This window comes from Melospiza georgiana, chromosome 8 (assembly GCF_028018845.1).
Source record: "Melospiza georgiana isolate bMelGeo1 chromosome 8, bMelGeo1.pri, whole genome shotgun sequence".
Classification (NCBI taxonomy): domain Eukaryota; kingdom Metazoa; phylum Chordata; class Aves; order Passeriformes; family Passerellidae; genus Melospiza; species Melospiza georgiana.
The window spans coordinates 29,896,119-29,913,666 of NC_080437.1; the positions used below are offsets into that span (position 1 = coordinate 29,896,119).

At 35.7% G+C, this 17,548-nt stretch overlaps 1 protein-coding gene across 2 annotated transcripts in view; it reads left to right on the plus strand.

Moving 5' to 3' along the window:
- Positions 1–17,548, plus strand: part of ATRNL1 (attractin like 1) — a 429,920-nt gene that overhangs the window by 56,542 nt on the left and 355,830 nt on the right. For both annotated transcript variants that reach the window (XM_058028925.1, XM_058028926.1), the window contains exons 8-9: positions 7,712–7,967; positions 13,985–14,168. In XM_058028925.1, coding sequence (XP_057884908.1) covers positions 7,712–7,967; positions 13,985–14,168 — 440 coding nt within the window. The remainder of the gene's footprint in view (positions 1–7,711; positions 7,968–13,984; positions 14,169–17,548) is intronic.

The window sequence follows — 17,548 nt, forward strand, 5'->3', positions numbered from 1 at the left end:
TAATAATGAACCTATGTGAAATAATGAACTACTATGCTGCGTGTACTAGTGATTATGTAAAATGTCAGAAGTTCCATGGGCCAAAAGAAGCTGATCATGCAAATCATAGAAATTTCAATGGGAAAATGTACTCCCTTCTGAAGTAATTTCTTACATTGACTTGTCAGGATAAAGTTCTGTTATTTTTTATTTTAGATCTTCAGTCTCTTGAAAAAAGAGAAAAAGTAATTTAGAGTGAAGAGCAGTAGAACATAATACCTAGAGATGGCAGCTTTGAGCTGTGTTTTCAGCTCTGTACCAGTAATTGTGTAATGTTTCCTTTATGGTTGATAGGAAAAAATATCCACAGAGAAGAAATTAGATTAAGTTTTTGACTCGAGCTTCTGAGATTTCAAAGCCTAGTGCTAGGCTGGAGTGAGAGCCCAGAGCCAGCATTGCCCGATTGTGGTGCAAGATAAATTGCAGCTGTGTGATTGACTTTGTGCAGAATGAAGTAAGTTACTGTGCCCATTTCCCTCAGAAAGCTTCTTTGGTAAAAACTGTAGTACTGTTCTTCTTTCTTCTGAAGAAAAAAAGATCTGAGGACTCCCACTGATGTATAGTTATAACAAATCCTCAAAACTTTTTATGCATTTATAGAGGAGAGAGCAGAAACGAGCTCTTATTTTTAAACCAACTAAACTGTTAAATAGTTTTCAAGCTGATTACTGGAAAGGTGCTGTTAGCAAGTGCTTCTGCTGCATCTCATAAATTGTATGTAGTTTCTGGCACCTTGATACTGAAAATATCAATGTATTTTGAAATATTTTATATAAGAAATAGGCTTATAAAGAGACTGGAAGAAATGACTTGTGAGGTTTTTAGAGTAGGTATGTATAGCTTTGATAAGCATGACTAGGTAGGGAGTTAGAGTAAATTCCAAAACACTAGATCCCTGGAATTAAGGAGAAAGGGAGGTGCCTGCAAGATGTATATGTGATCACCTTTGGGACTTAGTTTTTGGTAGTATCATTAAATTGGTTGCATTTGGCCTCATAGTTGAGCTGTTGGTTCCTGGTCCCGAGGCCCTGGAAGGATGGCTGGGCTTGGAGGTTTGTTTTCTTTGAGACTGGCCATAGAGATGAAGCAGGCAAGCTGATGTAGGAGTAACCATAAAGTACACAGACCATTTTATATATAGTCAAATTTAATTTAACTCATTTGAGTTTTATGAATATTACTTCTCTTTTTAAAACTTTATTAAAAAAGGGTAATTGTTTTGATTCTTTTTACAAATTAATTAGTGTGGATGTTGAGTCTGTATATATCTTCTGGGTTTTTATTAGTCTTCTCAAAAGCTAGTGTTAACAAAGCAAAAAAGAGTAAAAACTTTTCCTACTTTATTATGAACTAGATAAAATCTTTCACCAGTTGGTTTATTGTTATTCTTTTAATGCCTAGTTTTGTTGGCTATTGTAGTATAATTTGAATAGCATTGGAAATACAAAAGTATTTTCTAACTATTCTATTAAGTAGCTATTGGTAGGTTGTACCAGCAATTTCTGTAGTTTTATTGTTCTGTAACTTTGGATTACATCTTATGCACAGCTTGCTCTCTTAATTCTGCTTTACAGATCTCAGAAGTGTGAGAAGTAGGTGAGATGAGCTACCCAACAATTTTTGCACATAGTCTTGAGAAAAGCCTCTTCAGAGTTCCCTTCTATGAAGGGACCCTAATTCATCAAGAGATTGGTTCTTTATGTAGAAGTGTCATATTTTCATTCCTTGTTTCAATGTTATATCCCAATTGGTTTGAAAGTAAAGTCCAAGTAAGGTCACTTATTAATTAATACCTTTTAATAAACCCAGCAAACATTGCAAAACTGCAACTAACGAAGAAACAAAGTGACAGCACTCTTGATTAGGTTGAGCTCCTGACATATAATGTGGTGCAGTATTGTCTTGATCTTGAATTAGGTCCTGTTGGGGACAGTTAAAGTTAAATGTTCAAATGTTCCTCTCCAGTAACTTATTCAGGTTCCTATTCAGAGAGAATATAGTCCCACAAAAAAATAAGAATTAGTAAATCAGGCTTCACGAGGAAGAATTAAGTGAAGACTACTTTCCAGTCTGCCAGACATAGTCTAATGGGAGGATTACTGGATAAAGTAGAAATGTAACTAATTTTTAATTTTGATACAACACATAGGATGTTCTTGATACTGTTAACCAAATTAAAGGATAGCAGTTTGAGGAAAAGAAGAGGTGGTATTAGACAGTTCTAAACCAGGTGGTACATGTTGAATGCAAAAAACAGGCTTGTGGAGGATGAGCTATTGCCAGGTAACATTTTGTGAGACTTGTATTTTTCTTCGGAAAAAAAAAAAGAATTGCTTTAATGATGTACCAATTTCAGTAAACTTTTAGAAATTTGGGGTAGAAGTAGAGAGAACAAAAATACTAATAAATGCTAGAGTTCTGTTAGTTTACATAAAATTAATTTCAATATCAAGGTGTGGATACAATCTAGGGGAGAAAAAAGATTGATGTTCTTGTTTCAAGAAAATAGAGGATGACTTATGAGTAGCATTTCCTTGGCCAATTCTTCAGGAACAGTTTAGATTTATATAAGAACTAAGACAGAAAACTAATTTCTGAGAGAGAAACTTTTCTGTGTAGCCATGATGTAGTTCAGAAATGCAAAATGAAAATTATGTGATTGTTTTAATGTGATTAACTTCCTTCCAATTCATTAGAAATGGATTATAAATTACCCCTTTGTTGCATGAGGTTTTTTTTAAACATTTTTTTAGTGGTATCTACCAGATAAGATTCTTTTGGAATGCAGGCAGGATTTGCATAAGAGTGTGTCATTCCAAGGTACAGCAGCTAAGTATTGTTCCTTTAGGAAAGAGAAAAATTGTGAAGTCTTAGGAATAAAAAGAAGTGAAGTTTTAGAAGCCTTGAATTACTGCATTTATATGAAATATAAAATCAATATTAACACTGAGATAAGGTGTAGTGAAGAGAACATGTCCAAGGTTAATCAAGCAAATGATTTTTGGCTGTTCAGGATTCAGTGTGAAGTGTGTGCAAATGTTACTCTGCTCTGGTGTACAGTCTGTTGATTGGGACTTAAGGGACAATGGTCAGCTCCTGGTCTGTTAGTGATCTTTTAAAATATCCTCCTTGATCTGTTTCATTTTTCCTCTCTGCAGAATGCTCCTCTCTCAAGGATCTTTGAGCAACCGCTTCCAGTCTTGAGCATTCTCAATGAGAAAAGAGAAATGTGTATTCTTATACTTAAATTTAATTCCTCTAAATTGTGCACATCACATCTGGTTTATTTGCTGGATTACCTTGGGAAGAGTCTGGCTCCCTCTTCTTTTTTAACCTCTCCCACCAGGCATTTAATTTTATTTAAATAATATGGTTATTTAACAAACATCATCTGCAAAGATGATGACAGTATCAATAAGATGAAGAAATTAAGAGGAATTTTATGACTGTAAGTTGTATTGGTTCTTGAAACACTCAAATTGTGACAGTTTACTTTTTCTCCTATATTTGAGTTATTCTCTTGGTTTTATTTTGTCCAGTCAAAAATGTGCATGTCATTCATTGCTCTATAAGAGAAATCCTAGATTCAATGAATGTTTTCTTCTCTTGAGAAATGTGATTTAACTATTTTGTTCAAATCCTGGCTTTGGTCTTATCATTCCTGCCTTCTGCTGTCATCTTTGTCCAATATGCACACTCAACTATTTACAGATCATATGCCTTTTTTCATCTTTTTTTATCATTATGGTTCATCAAAATTTTCCACTGAAGTAGTTTTCTCAGGGAAAAAATGCGATTTGAGAAAATGGAAACATTTATTGGAAAGTTTTGGTTCCATTGAAGCAAACAGGAGCTGCTCTGGCTGTTTTGTTGGCTTGGACCTGAACACCTGCCAAGAAACCAACTGATGGGATCTGTAGGTGGGAATGTCATGATTGAGTGAGCTGTCGACCTGCTCTGTTTACAGGAAGAAATTTCTCGTTTTTCTGTAATTCCCTACTGAGCAGGAGCTCTGAAGTTCAGTAAACAATGTACTTTTCTATACTTCAATTTGCATAAAGTAATAGTTATATGAAATTTTGCTTTAAAAACCACAAAGGCTTTCAAGATTCCCATAACTTCTCAGAGAATGTTACTCATATGATAAAATATCTAATATGGCCAAGGTTAATTTGTTGAGAAAATGTTCAATTTTTCTATCTCGTACTATAATTGAAGGTGTTCGTTTTGATACCTGGTATCAGAACTTTAAAATATGAATGTATTGGAGGCCTTGTATCTTCTTGGTGCTTATCTACCTGTTTTGTTATCTCTTCCCTGGAAAAATCGGCTTCTTGTCCTACTCTCTCCTCTAGACTGAGGACAGTTTTTAAGGTCCTTAATTTGGGCCAGATTCTTCACATTTTTTGCACTAATTTCACAAAGACTCTCAATTTTATACTTTCTGTTGACTTTTAAAAAAATATATTATTTTACTTTACAGTCCTCCTTGGTTTGCTATCTTATAAACAAATATCTGCTATGCTTAATTCAGGTAAAGGTCAGCAGTGTTTGTGCACTAGCATACTTTAAACCCTCTTGTGTCTTCCAGAAAGCCTCACCTTTAGCATATACCTTGACTTATATTTAGAATATAAGTAATTTATGAAGATAGTATAAAATTTATAAAAGGGTTTCTTCTATTCTGTCACAATTTTTATGCTGCATAAGACCATTGGCACTTGTATCATTCCTACAATCCATTCCTGTTAAGGCTTTCCAAATAAATGTCTGTCTTCATGTGCTTAGGAGGTTGGTTTTTGCCGTGTATAAGTATGCATGTAACATTTTTTAATTTCAGTTCTGTATTTCTTCCACTGACTTTGGTCTCTCAGCTTGTTTTTGTCTGTGTTCAGCTGATCATCACTTACTTTTAAAGCATTTTTCACCAACTCTAGGAGCTTCTTAATCTCAGAAATAGCCCTTAGCAAAGCTTAGTTAAATCTGATTTTGTGGCTGATAAAGCAGTTGTCATGACCTTCTTGTCTTTTTCTCTGTGAATATTCTTGTATACAGGATCTGCTGTGTCACCTAAAAGATTACTCCTCACAGAACTGTTTTTTTATCTGAACTTTGAATCATTTAAGCAGAACTGTGAGGGGGACATTGCTATTGTCAGCTGTCCGAGAAATACTTTCAAAGTTCATGCAGCTCTTTAGGTCACCTTTTTTTTTTTTTTTTTTTAAGGGTCTTTCCTCAGTGTCAGAAATATTTTTTTTCAAATACTGTAGTACAGCCCCTGCAGCTCCCTAATTAGCTTTCTCTTTATGCTGTAGTCAGTTATCAGCATATGAAAAAAAGTACTTATATGAAAATAAGTAGTTCACAATTTTAGCGATGCTGATTTGACTTTGGAGATTATGTGGTATTGTAAGGAATGAGCCATATAGGATCCTTTCAAGAAGAATATTTGTTCAAACCATTCCTTTGGATCAGTGCACATCCTTCTTCAGTTTTTGTGGGTCTTTACCAAGCTCTTTGAAATGTTTTATCTCTTAGGAAAAGAATGGGTTCAGATACACATCTCTCTAATCCTACTACAAATTCCTTCTGTGAACATCTTTTGTTCAAACACCACCAGTAGCACAGAGTACCCCTGCACAGGAAAGATTTAAATTCCAAATTGAGAAATGTTCACCTGCCTCAAATGAAAAAAAAAAATAGTTGAAAATTTTGCAGAAATTTCAAGTGTACTGTGTAAGTACATCAGGCAGTTTGGTCAGGCATTTGCTGGCTTATCTCTCTGGGTATTGAGGAGTCTTTTCTAAATGTTCTGAACTCTGTTCCTTACCATCAACCACAGGTGTGTGGGACATTATAACCCTCTAAAGCACTTCATGTTTACAAATCCATCAACTCCTTTTACAATGTCTGAAATTTCTGCATGATTGATGCAAACACTTCTTTGGTTGTTTCCTTGTCTTCCAGACTGTTCTTCTGAGTATTTCATGTCAAGTCAAACTTTGCCAAATGTTCTCAACCTGCAGCTTCTTTTTTTTTTTTTTTTACTTCTAATTTAAACCTGACAAGGCTGAGTTTAGGGTAAGCCCTAAACATTTCATTGCAGATTGCAGAAGACTACTGCCAACTGTGCAGCATGCAAATGGGATGCAGAGTGTATGGGGTGGTTATGTCCTAGCAAAGACTGAGTATCAATCTCAGAACCAAAGGAAGTTTTTTCCACCCACTATAAACTGTCCTTGAGCAAGTCTGTGAAGCCAAAAATCTGGAATTTATTCTGTGGCTTTGCATACCTTGGCTTACAAATCCGAATGATGTGAAATTCAGTAGGATTTGCTTTCAGGCAATATTTGAGTAAATCACTCATTACTTACCAGAACAGATGGCCCTGCTGTTTAAGGTGTGTGGTTCATGATGGCTGGAATCTCTGTTTTGCATTCCTTAAAAAGAATTCAAAGTCCTCCCTTATGGAATTTGATTTCAGTAAATGTGCTCAGGTGGAGCCAGCCACATCCTGGGCTGCATCAAAAGCAGCACGACCAGCAGGTTGAGGGAGGTGATTCTGCTCTGCTCTCATGGAGCCTTGTGTCCAGCTCTGGGACACCCAGCAGAAGCAGCACTGTTGGAGCATGTCCTGAGGAGGGGCAAGGTGATCAGATGTCTGAAGCACCTCTCCAAGAGGACAGGCTGGAGGAGTTGGGGTTGTTCAGCCTGGAGAGGAGAAGGCTCTGGTGGCACTGTATAGCACCTTAAAGGGGCTGCAAGAGAGCTGGAGGGTGATGTTTTACAAGGGCATGGAGTGACAGGACAAGGGGAGGTGGCTTCCAACTGTCTGAGGGCAGGTTTGGTTTAGGTTTTAGTTTGGTTTAGGTACAGGTAAGAAGTTCTTCAGTGTGATACTGAATACACAGAATCATAGACGCATTTAGTGTGAGGGGGGTGGGGCCCTGGCACAGGTTGTCCAGAGAAGCTGTGGCTGCCCCATCCCTGGAAGCAACCAAGATGAGGTTGGACAGCCTGGGGTAGTGGAAGATTGCTTGGAACAACCTGGGATAGTGGAAGGTGTCCCTGCCCATGGTGATAGGGGTGGGAGAAGATGATCTTTAAGGCACCGTCCGACCCTTCTGTGATTTCATATATGCATTTCCCCTTTTCTTTGGGTTCTGGTGACTGGATTTTCTCAGAACTTAAGTTAACCTTGTTAGTAGGAGAGAATGTTCTCTCTTGTCCATGTGCTGAGTGAAATCCCCATAGACTAAGTGTGTGGAAAATCACGTTTTAATTCTGTGAACTGTTCCTTCAGAAAACAATATAATATCCGTTCTGTTTAGCTTTTTTTTTTTTTTTTAAATAGAATGCTGCGGTATGGATTAGAAGTGCCATGTAATTAAAGGTTTTCTGGATGAAATAATCTCTTTGAGATTCATTTTGGTGTCATTTTCATGGCTAGGTTTATTTTCAGAGAAATAGACTCCTTATCATTGTTGGTTTAGTTTAAGTATCATTGTCTGGGATTAGTGTCTGATATTGAGCTGGTTAATGTAAGATTAAATGGGAAGATTTAAATCAGATTGCTCAGTTATGAAATACTGCTCAGCAGAGGAGTATGCAGTTCAGATGTTATCTTTCTGTAATCCATTATTTGCTTTCTCCTCTCTCCCCATTTTTACAGGAAGACATCTACATGTATGGAGGCAAAATTGAAACGAGTTATGGCAATGTCACTGATGAGCTGTGGGTTTTCAACATACCCAGTCAAACATGGAGTACCAGAATTCCTGCAGTCCTGGTCCATGGACAGCAATATGCTGTGGAAGGTCATTCAGCACACATAGTAGAGCTGGACAGCAGAGATGTGGTTATGATTGTAATCTTTGGATATTCCTCCATATATGGTTACACAAGCATTGTGCAGGAGTACTACATCAGTAAGTCACTTTTAAATCATTTTGATCACAAACTGATGCAAAAAGTGCTGGTCTTTTTTAAGTGAAAAAAAAGTGATTTTTCTTTCTTCAGAAAGAAAAATGTGTGTTTTTCAATTTAAATAAAGTCTCACCTTTTTTCCTTCAAGTTATAACTTGATTTCTTGCCCAGTAATAGTGTTTCATGTGTGTTTGGAGCACCATGACATTTTCCATTTTTGTATGTGGTTGTGGTACCCTAAAGAGGATAAAAATTGAAACCAGAAATTCTTCACTGTGGTAATTGGGATGAAACATAGTTTTTCAACACAGACTTGTTGTTTTTACCATGCAGTAGAAGAGCAAAACCAACAATAATTTGGTTATTTTAAAGGTTCTTTAATGCTGGTATATTATTTTCTTTCTGTTGTATTGTTTTTAAATGTAATAACTTAGTTCATCATTATAGGTAGGATTCTCTCTTGAAGATACACATGTTGCTGTTAGAGATAATAATTGAAAATTAACTCTAATTTTCTCTAAATAAACTACCATGTTTGTCTGGGATTCCCCTTGTGAACTGCAAGCTGTTTCTGGGGTGATTTTAAATGCTGAAATCAAATAAACTAAGAAAAATCTTTTAATCATATCCATGGTGCAGTTCAGATGCAATTTCAATGGAATAATATGGAAAATCTATACCTGATAAATCCTTAGTTATATTTATATGCCTACTAATTAAATTTATAGTCTTCTACTTTTGTTTAATTCATTTTCCTATTGAGTTTATCTGGGTCTCAGTTATTTATGCAATAAATAAATATGCAGGAGATATAATACAAGATTTCAAAGTAATACCTACACGCTAAGGGATGGTAATTGTTTTTAATTGTTCCATTTAACTTTTTTTTCATATATGCATATTTATATAATCACTGCTTAAACAGATTTATAGGTTCAGGAAATCCCTTCAAAAATCAGATGGTTCTTATGCTCTCTGGCATTATCTCTGGTGGCAGTGTCAAAATTATATAACAGTGTTGAAAAAGGATAAAAGTGAGTGGCAGTAAGAGGAAGAGCACCATAATGTTCTTTAGTCGCACTGAAAAATTCCAATTTAACTGCATAAAAGCTACTATAAAACTCTGGTCTTAGAATGATGTTTTACAACAGTATTCTAATATTTCTTAAGTATTAAAGGACATTTTTTAGAAAAACTGACTTTCAGAAAGTTGTTTTTTTGGCATGTCAGAGATTATTTTTTTTCCTGTGAAGAAAACAATATGTTGTTCTAGTTTCTGCATGCTCATTCACTGTAATGTTTATTGAAAAACTTTAGATTATTTGCTTCTTCTGTTGGAACTTTAAGTTATTTGCTTCTTCACATGCTGTTGATTTAATATGGACTAGAAGCACCAATTTTATTCTCACCTATTATTGTTGTTACTTTAATTAGGAAGAAGGGAACATGATTTGTATTGTAAAATCTTCTGCCTGGCTGATTTTATTGATGGCCTTATGGTTGAAATGGACAGCTTGTTCCTATTTATTTTTTTTTTAATGTTACAGCTGTGTTTGTTGAGGATTAATAAAACAGTGTAGTTAAGCAGTGTAGAAACAAAGAAAAACCTCAGACCTTCCCTACCATGGGGATAAGCTTGGAGTAAGAGAAGGCAGTTCTCTCAGTTGTGTGTCAATTATTCTCAATTTTTAATGTTTCCTTTTTGGGAGTATATTTTTGTCATATTCTAGTGAGAGATTTAGTTTATTAGAGAAAATGTGCTTCACTTGCATCAAACACAAAGGAAACTTGTAACAGTTCTAGGGTATTACTGTGGAAACCCATTGCCTTCAGTGAGTCTCCTCATCTGATGAAGGATTGATTGCTGGGGCTCCCAGTGCTTTGCAGAACAGGGGGTACCTGAACCATTGCTGCCACAGAGAATTCTCAGGTTTCATTCCACCTCACTGCATCTCCCTCCTTTCCCTCCCTTCTAAGTTAAGTGAATTTTGTGGTAAATTTTCCTGAATTCTGTGTTGGCCGTGGCATTTATCTACAGTTTTGCAGCTGTAGGAGCACATTTTTAACCATAAAATTTCAGCTGGTGGTTTGAATTAAGAATTGCTGTTTTTTTGGGAGGACTTTAGCAGTTCAGGATCCAAACTTAAAAGACATAGGAAGTGAGAAGTATTCCTGTGAATTCACATGAATAGGAAAGGAAATTTCATAAAAATAAGGGCTTCTGATATTATAGAAAGAAAAAATCATGTTCTTATTTTTCTTTCTCTGGTGATTTTAAAATCATATTACTTTAACATTTCAAATTGTACTGTTATTGTTTCTACATATTATCAATTTTGCCTTTTAGTCCTAATGAAAGCTATTTTTTCAAGCATTTGCTACATGCCTAAAAAGAGATATAGAGGCAGTTTGTCCTTTGGTTCATATGAGCTGAAACCTCTAGGATCCAGTACTTTGATGAACTTGGTACATGGAATTCTGGTGCTAAAGCCTTATTTAGTTGCTGTGGCCATGATTTCCGTGAGGTCTAGATTAACAAACACCTGAAGAGGTTTTAAATAATTGTGGAAATCACTAGCTTTTCATGCAGGATGTAGTTCTTGTTAATAAAACATACCAATCAAAGGTGTAGCCAATCTCAAAACGTCTCTGGCACTGTCGGATTAGGGGAGAAAGTAATTTCTATGAGAGTAAAATAAATTCTGGAATAATTGGGCAGGGTTTGCAGGCAGATTTTCACCATGCAAAGGCATGTGAATTTATTTCCACTCCAGAGGTGTGGTGCTTGCTGCAGGAAGAAAAGAGCTTCCTGTTGTCCTTTCTTGCTGCACCCAGACTTACGACTTCTGAGGAGCCAGTAAATCCTGACATGGGAATTATGTGAATGATTTTACTAACTTGAACCATAAAGCTTTTCTGGGTTACTCCCCAGGGAAATTTATTTCCCTTTAGGTTAGCAATACCTCATAAACCTTCTAAGAATCTCAATGTGAGTCTCAAGGTGAATATAATAATGTTGTTTTGGTTTAGCTGAGGTTTTTAAAGGTTTCTTATATATTAAGAAACTTCTGAATAAGTCTTCTGTGATTTTATTTTATTTCTTTTACAATACAGAAATTTCTTTGGATTAACATAATATGGTATTTTAGCCCAATTTTTTAGTGACTTTAGAAGTAGGTTCTAGATTGCTTTTGGTTGAAAGTATTTCTTTGAAATAATATAAAAAAAAGTGGCCCCATGATGTAACATGCCTCCTCTTTTTTGTTAAAGTTAACATAAGCTTCCTTGTTGCTTGTAAAATTTTCAAGTTTGTCACTGTGGTAAAATGAAAGTGGTACACCAAGGTGCTTTTTGGACATTTTGTTCTTTTTACCTGATCTATCTGAATATTGTGTTATGATAAGGACAAATTGGAATGTCCTTATGGATGTATCTTCCTTATTTTTACATTGTGTACTAGACTTGAAATTTAAATCTGGAAAAAAAATTTAAAACCTCCTATTTCCTTATTTCTGGCATGTTTGTTCATGAAGCTCTCTTTGCATTTGAATTTGTAAGCTGTTGAGAATGAATTTCAATTACTAGTTTGGTCAATCAAGTACTTCTTTTTCTTATATACATTTCAATATTCATATGATATAATGATAGAAAGAGAGATCTCTGAGTATGAGGAGTTATGTAAACATTCTCAATAAAAATTGAATTTTTGTTGAAAAAAGCTAGGTGAAGATTCATGTCAATAAGCTGCTTCAAAAGGTCAGATCTTATGCATAGTAATGTCTTTAAATACAGACAGGATTGTATTTTTCTGTGAGTGATGCAATACTCGAGATGCTGAAGTGTGAATGATATCAAAACTGTACATACACATTTCACTATTTGAAATTCAGGCAACTCAGCTAAATTTTAGAATGGGAAGTAGAAGGAGCAACTAACACTGCTTTTGGCTTGTATTTCAGAAAGATGTTGCTGGACCTCTTTCCTTGAATTTATGTAGTTATTCATAGCATTTTTTTTTTTATTCAAGAAGGAACAGGTTTTCATATTTCTGCCCAAGTCATGTACAGTGATGCAATATGCAATGTAACTGTGACAGTGTTCTAAGTGCTACACAGAATCCTACATAGACATATTTAGGTTGGAAAAGACCTCAGAATCATCAAATACAGCATTGCTACATAAACCATAATGCTCCATTAATGCTACATGAACCATTCAGATAGAAATGCAAAATATTCTATTATGCATATTGTCAACAGCATTGTGCCAATTTATGGGGAGAAATAGTTCTTCTTCCCTGAAAGCAAATATGCCAATCTCTAGGACTGATCATTAAATAAATAAATGAAGATATTCTTGGCAATAGAAATGTGTATCTGCAGGCTGACTTCTCACCAACCCTCTTACAGAAATTCTATCAAGTAAATCTATTAGTTATCAAAGTAATATGTATGTAATGTACTGTATTATCTGTACAAATTTGATATTTGTGTTCAAAATTGCACTTCTTCATGGCTTGATAATATCTAACATGGGGATTGAAATAAAATACTGCTTACATTACACTACACATAAATAATGTAAATATTCTGTGTCAGTTATAAATAGTGTATTACCACAAATACCAGCATTCTTATACACAAAAATCATCACAATTCTTCCTCAGAATCTATACTTTATAACTTGCCATAAGCACTTGTTACTGAAAAAAATGTAACTTATAGAGGCAATGCCTGGAAACTATTTAAGGAAAGTATGCTAGAAAAAGTAATAACTGAAAATCATGAGCCTCTTCATGAGAGGGAAGAGTTAATCTAAGCTACCTACATAATATTAGATAAAAAACCAGAATGAGATTTAGCCTAACTTTCAGAGGAAGCAAGGTTTATGGTGGTGTGTGCTGGCCTTGGATAAGTAACTTTGGAATGGTAGCCAGTTGAGGTTAAGAACTGGGAGATGGCTCCACTTTGGATGTCCTTGTCCAGACTCTGTTCTGTCAATCTCCACGAGGCTGGAAGTGAATGACTTCTTGTTTCACATCTGTAGCACTGACTTCCAATCATCACAGGCTCTTCTCTATAGGCTGCCTTGTGCAGGAAATACCTCCTGGCTTGCTCTCTTGCTCTTTATGTGATTTACATCATCATGTGGGAAGATGGAGGGGGGAAAAAAAAGACATTTTGGGGCTAGAGGCATTTAATAGGTGTCTTTTTTTTTTTTTTTTTTTTTTTTTTTTTTTTTTTTTTTTTGCTATGGTAAAACATTTTCCAGTTGTATTCTCTTCTTCAGTCTTAACAGCTATTGTGGCTGGTTTTATTTGGTGTCTCTTTGCAGTTATTAATCATGTGATGTAAAACATGGATTTAAATGCCAATTGAATGAGCTGCTGTCAAATTATTCTTTTGTGAGTCTTCTGAAACTGAATGGCTATATTTGCAGTTAAAGAACTAAGAAACAGCAGTTAGAAATGGATTTTAGCTCAATAATTTTATGGTTACTCCCAAAGTGTCTGCCCATATCCATGCACACTTGGAGCTGCCTTATGTTACGTGCTTCTCACGACTCACTGCAGTTCAGTGTCTGCCAGGCTCCTCAGACTCCCTGTGACTGAGCACAGGTGTTCCTAATGAATCTGAAGGAGCTGGAGCACTGAATTCTCATCAACCATCTCTGGTGAGAATTAATCATACCTCCTAATTTCATATTTTCAAAAAGCTCTGGGCTTTTTGTTTGTTTGTGTGAGTGCTGAAGTGACATGTGGGAGAGGATGAGATACTGCCTGGCAGCTGTAACAATGATGTATTTTTGATTTGATTGTAGCAGGTAATAGTCTGACAACATTATATAATTGCAGATATTTTGATACGTTGGTATAAAACTACTTCCTAAAATAAATCCCCATAGTTATTGCTGTATTTAGAATTATATTGGAAATTATTTTATATCTTTAAAACTCCTACTATTGTGATTTAGCAGTAGTAAGCCTTTAAATTATGGGTTTTTTTAATGTCTCTTCAAGGGTCCAACTCTTGGCTTGTCCCAGAAACAAAAGGAGCAATTGTTCAAGGTGGATATGGCCATACCAGTGTCTATGATGAACTGACAAAATCTGTTTATGTCCATGGTGGATACAAAGCATTGCCTGGCAATAAATATGGACTGGTGGATGATCTTTACAGATATGAAGTTAATACTCGGACATGGTAAGTTGGATTTATAATGCAGGAAACCAAGTTGTAGGTTACTGAATAAAACAAGTGTAGAGTAAGGTTCTAGCAAAGTCATCAGGTACCTCTATACCCTTTGCACATTTCAGAACAACACTCATTTCAGAACAACACATTCTCTGCAGCAAAATGGAAGAATTGTGGTGAGAGACTACACTTGATTCAGTGGATTAGTGGAGCTATTCATTGAAAGGATGGCAGGGAGGAAGCTTTGTGCATGTTCTACAAATTGGGAAAAGGTTCTCCTTTCCAGACACAACCCCTGTGCAGAAATAGCCCATGTGAACTGTTTCCTCATGGTATGAATAAGTATATTCATGCTGGTGTACATTACAGTGCTGTTATTTAAAGAAGGAGAAAACCCTAAGAGCTCTGGAAGGTTATTTTTCACAAAACTATCAGAAATAAGAAGACCTCTGGTATTATGTAGGAATCCTTAGTTATGAATGCTCTTGGTCTTTCTATTTCTATCAGTTCCTTGTTCCTCAAGTTTATAGTAATTTCTGAAGGCTACGTGTATGTTATGTTCAGAAAGTGATCTTGAATGTTTTTTCTTACATTAGAAATGATTTGAGATCAAGAACTAGTTCTTTGAACATTTTATTCTTGCAATTTAATATTTGTGTAGAGTTCTAATGGCTTCACTTTAAGCACCAAAATTTGCTCTCAGATGTTGGAAACATGGGTTTGATTTCACTGAGGTTTTAATACCATTAACTCATGGCATTTGGAAACATTAATACAAGAATTGTTTTCTTTTTAATATATTTATGAGTTCCTGGAATTTTAATGCTTTCTTATTCTATTTTTGGAACAAAGTGATATTTTTTCCTTTGATGGTCTGTTCAAAAATAAAATAATAATAATAGTTGCTAGAATACTTTTATGCATTATTCATATAAAAACTAATAAAGAATACTTCATTTGGCTCTATACTAATGTAGCATTCTCTGCAGCTTGTAGAGAACTCAAGTCTTTATTTTGTGAGATTTACACTGGGAGTGAATTTTACTATGGCACTTGAAAATGGGCTCAAATGCGCATGAGGATGGGGTAATGACATATAGTAATAAAATCTGAATCTTTGTTTACTGTATCTGTGACACCTTATGATTAGCATTCAAAGCACTCTGTGAGGTAAGAGACTGAATGTGGCACTGGATAGGTGTGGTATGAGGAAGAGTTGGAATTTTGGCGGCTCTCTCATGCCCATGTCCATGCCATTTGCTGATCCTCACTGTTTGGCACTCCTTCCATTTCTGTGGCGGATCTGGCAGAGGTTCATAGGCTTCAGTAAGTTGAGGTACACAAATCTGATTACCTGTTCAACTCAGTTCCATGTAGGTTTTAATTTCTTAATATCAAATAAACAATCTTTATGCTTCTTGGAATGTGAGAGGGCAGTATTTTAATTCCTAATGTGGACTCTATTCCTAATACACGATGGGGTATTACAGTGCTGGCAATACCTGAATTGCTTTGCATTACTGCCCTGCTGCTGCAGCTGGGACACAACATGGAGCTGGGCTTGGATGATGGCCTGAAGCTGGAAGCACCTGCTGGCTTCTGGGTGTTTCTGTTCCCATTCCAGAGTGGTGCTGCTGCTTGCAGCCCTTGGCACTGCTGTAGTTAACAGGACTAATGTTTGCAGATACACGAATATATGCATAAATAATGGATTCAGGGGAAACCTGCTGAGACTCTCACGGAATTTGCATGGGGTTGATATGTGTTGGAGAGTTCTCTAGATTGCCCTCATTAGTGATGCTAATGAATAGTGAAAATCATGGCCAAATCAACAAACTTCCAGTTCTGCTGAATCTTGAGGAAAAGTTGCTGTTACTGGGAGGGATAAAACTCAGCACACAATATGCAAAAATAACAGGAAAAAAAAACTCCACACTGTAGGGACCAGGAGTTGGGTCACAAGTAGAAAAGTGAGTAGCCCAAAAAACAAACCTGTGGAGATTTTTTTTTTATTTTTTATATCTACTGTGTAGAGGAGAGTCCTTAGTTATCTCCAGAACAGTGTATGTCTCTTCAGGCCTTTAGTGATCAACACAACTATTTGTAGACAGCTGCAAGGCAGATCATCAAGGCAGAGCCTAGTGTATAGCAATTAGTGTAAATTAGGCAATAGGGGCTGTAGAAAACTGGAGAAGCAAAGACAGAAAGGTCTGTGTAGTCCAAATGGACAAAGATAACATGTTCTTAGGATATTATCATTCTTTCAAGTTACAGCAGCAGAATTCCTCCCTTGCCAGTTGAAAATAACTTTAAAATAATGTCTTGTTCTACTTCCCTGTAATTCTAATTTTCCGTGTTGCTAATGGGTAGGTTGAACCCAAATACCACATTTATCTGGGGGTACCATAAATACCCTGTATCAAGACAAGTTGTGGTTAGAAAACCACATTTGTGTGGTGCTCTGTTTTCAAAGTATGTTAATCAGAAATACACTAGAGAAAAGCAAGTTGCTTAATAGGAAAGAAAAAAAAAAGGGGTCAAAAGCAGAAGCACGTGTGTGGGTATGTAAGTGGATTGAAGGAATTGTCACATTTTTAAGCAATAAAAACCTCATTTACTTTTATTTAGTCTTTGATATTTCTTTTGATGTTACTTTCCAGGGCTAGAGGGGAATTTATTTCAATAATAATATGAGAATTCAGGTTTGATGCTTTCCTTTCAACTTTTTAAAACATGCAATCTTTTATCACTTAAAATATTTCAAGTTTGTTGATTGATTTATGTTATTATGTAAGAAAAATGAGATGTACTTTAAACCTTTTCCCTCAAACGGGATGATGATGTAAAAATACTGAACAAATATGAGAGTGGTTCGGGAGAGACAGTATTATTCACTCATAAGGAAAGATTGTTGAGTCAGTTTCTTACAGGAAATTAATGACTAACAGCTTAATTGTGGATTGGAGCAGTGTGTAGTAACATAAATGAAAATGAGAGTCTAAACTTGTAAACTTCGATTACTGAAACAATAAAAGGTTATTAGGAGAATGTAGAAGGTATTTTGTACTGATGATCTAATCAGCTCTTCACAAACATGTCTACAGCTGGTCTGCTTAACTAATTCATCTGGCAAAACCCACAGATGGTTACTCTCTTCCTTGGTAAGATTTATTTGCTGGGGTTGAATCAAGTTTGTATTCTGTTCTTTCTACATCTGCCCCTTTCAAACTGTGGCATTGATAGCTCTTGGCTGCTGTTGGGGCTGTGCCACTGCTCTGGCACAAAGCAGACCACACACACAGAGGCTGAAGTGAATAAAGACAGAGATCAAAGCCTCAATTGCTTGGACAGTTTTTTTTAGCACTGAAGTTTGCTATGTTAGAGTTTAA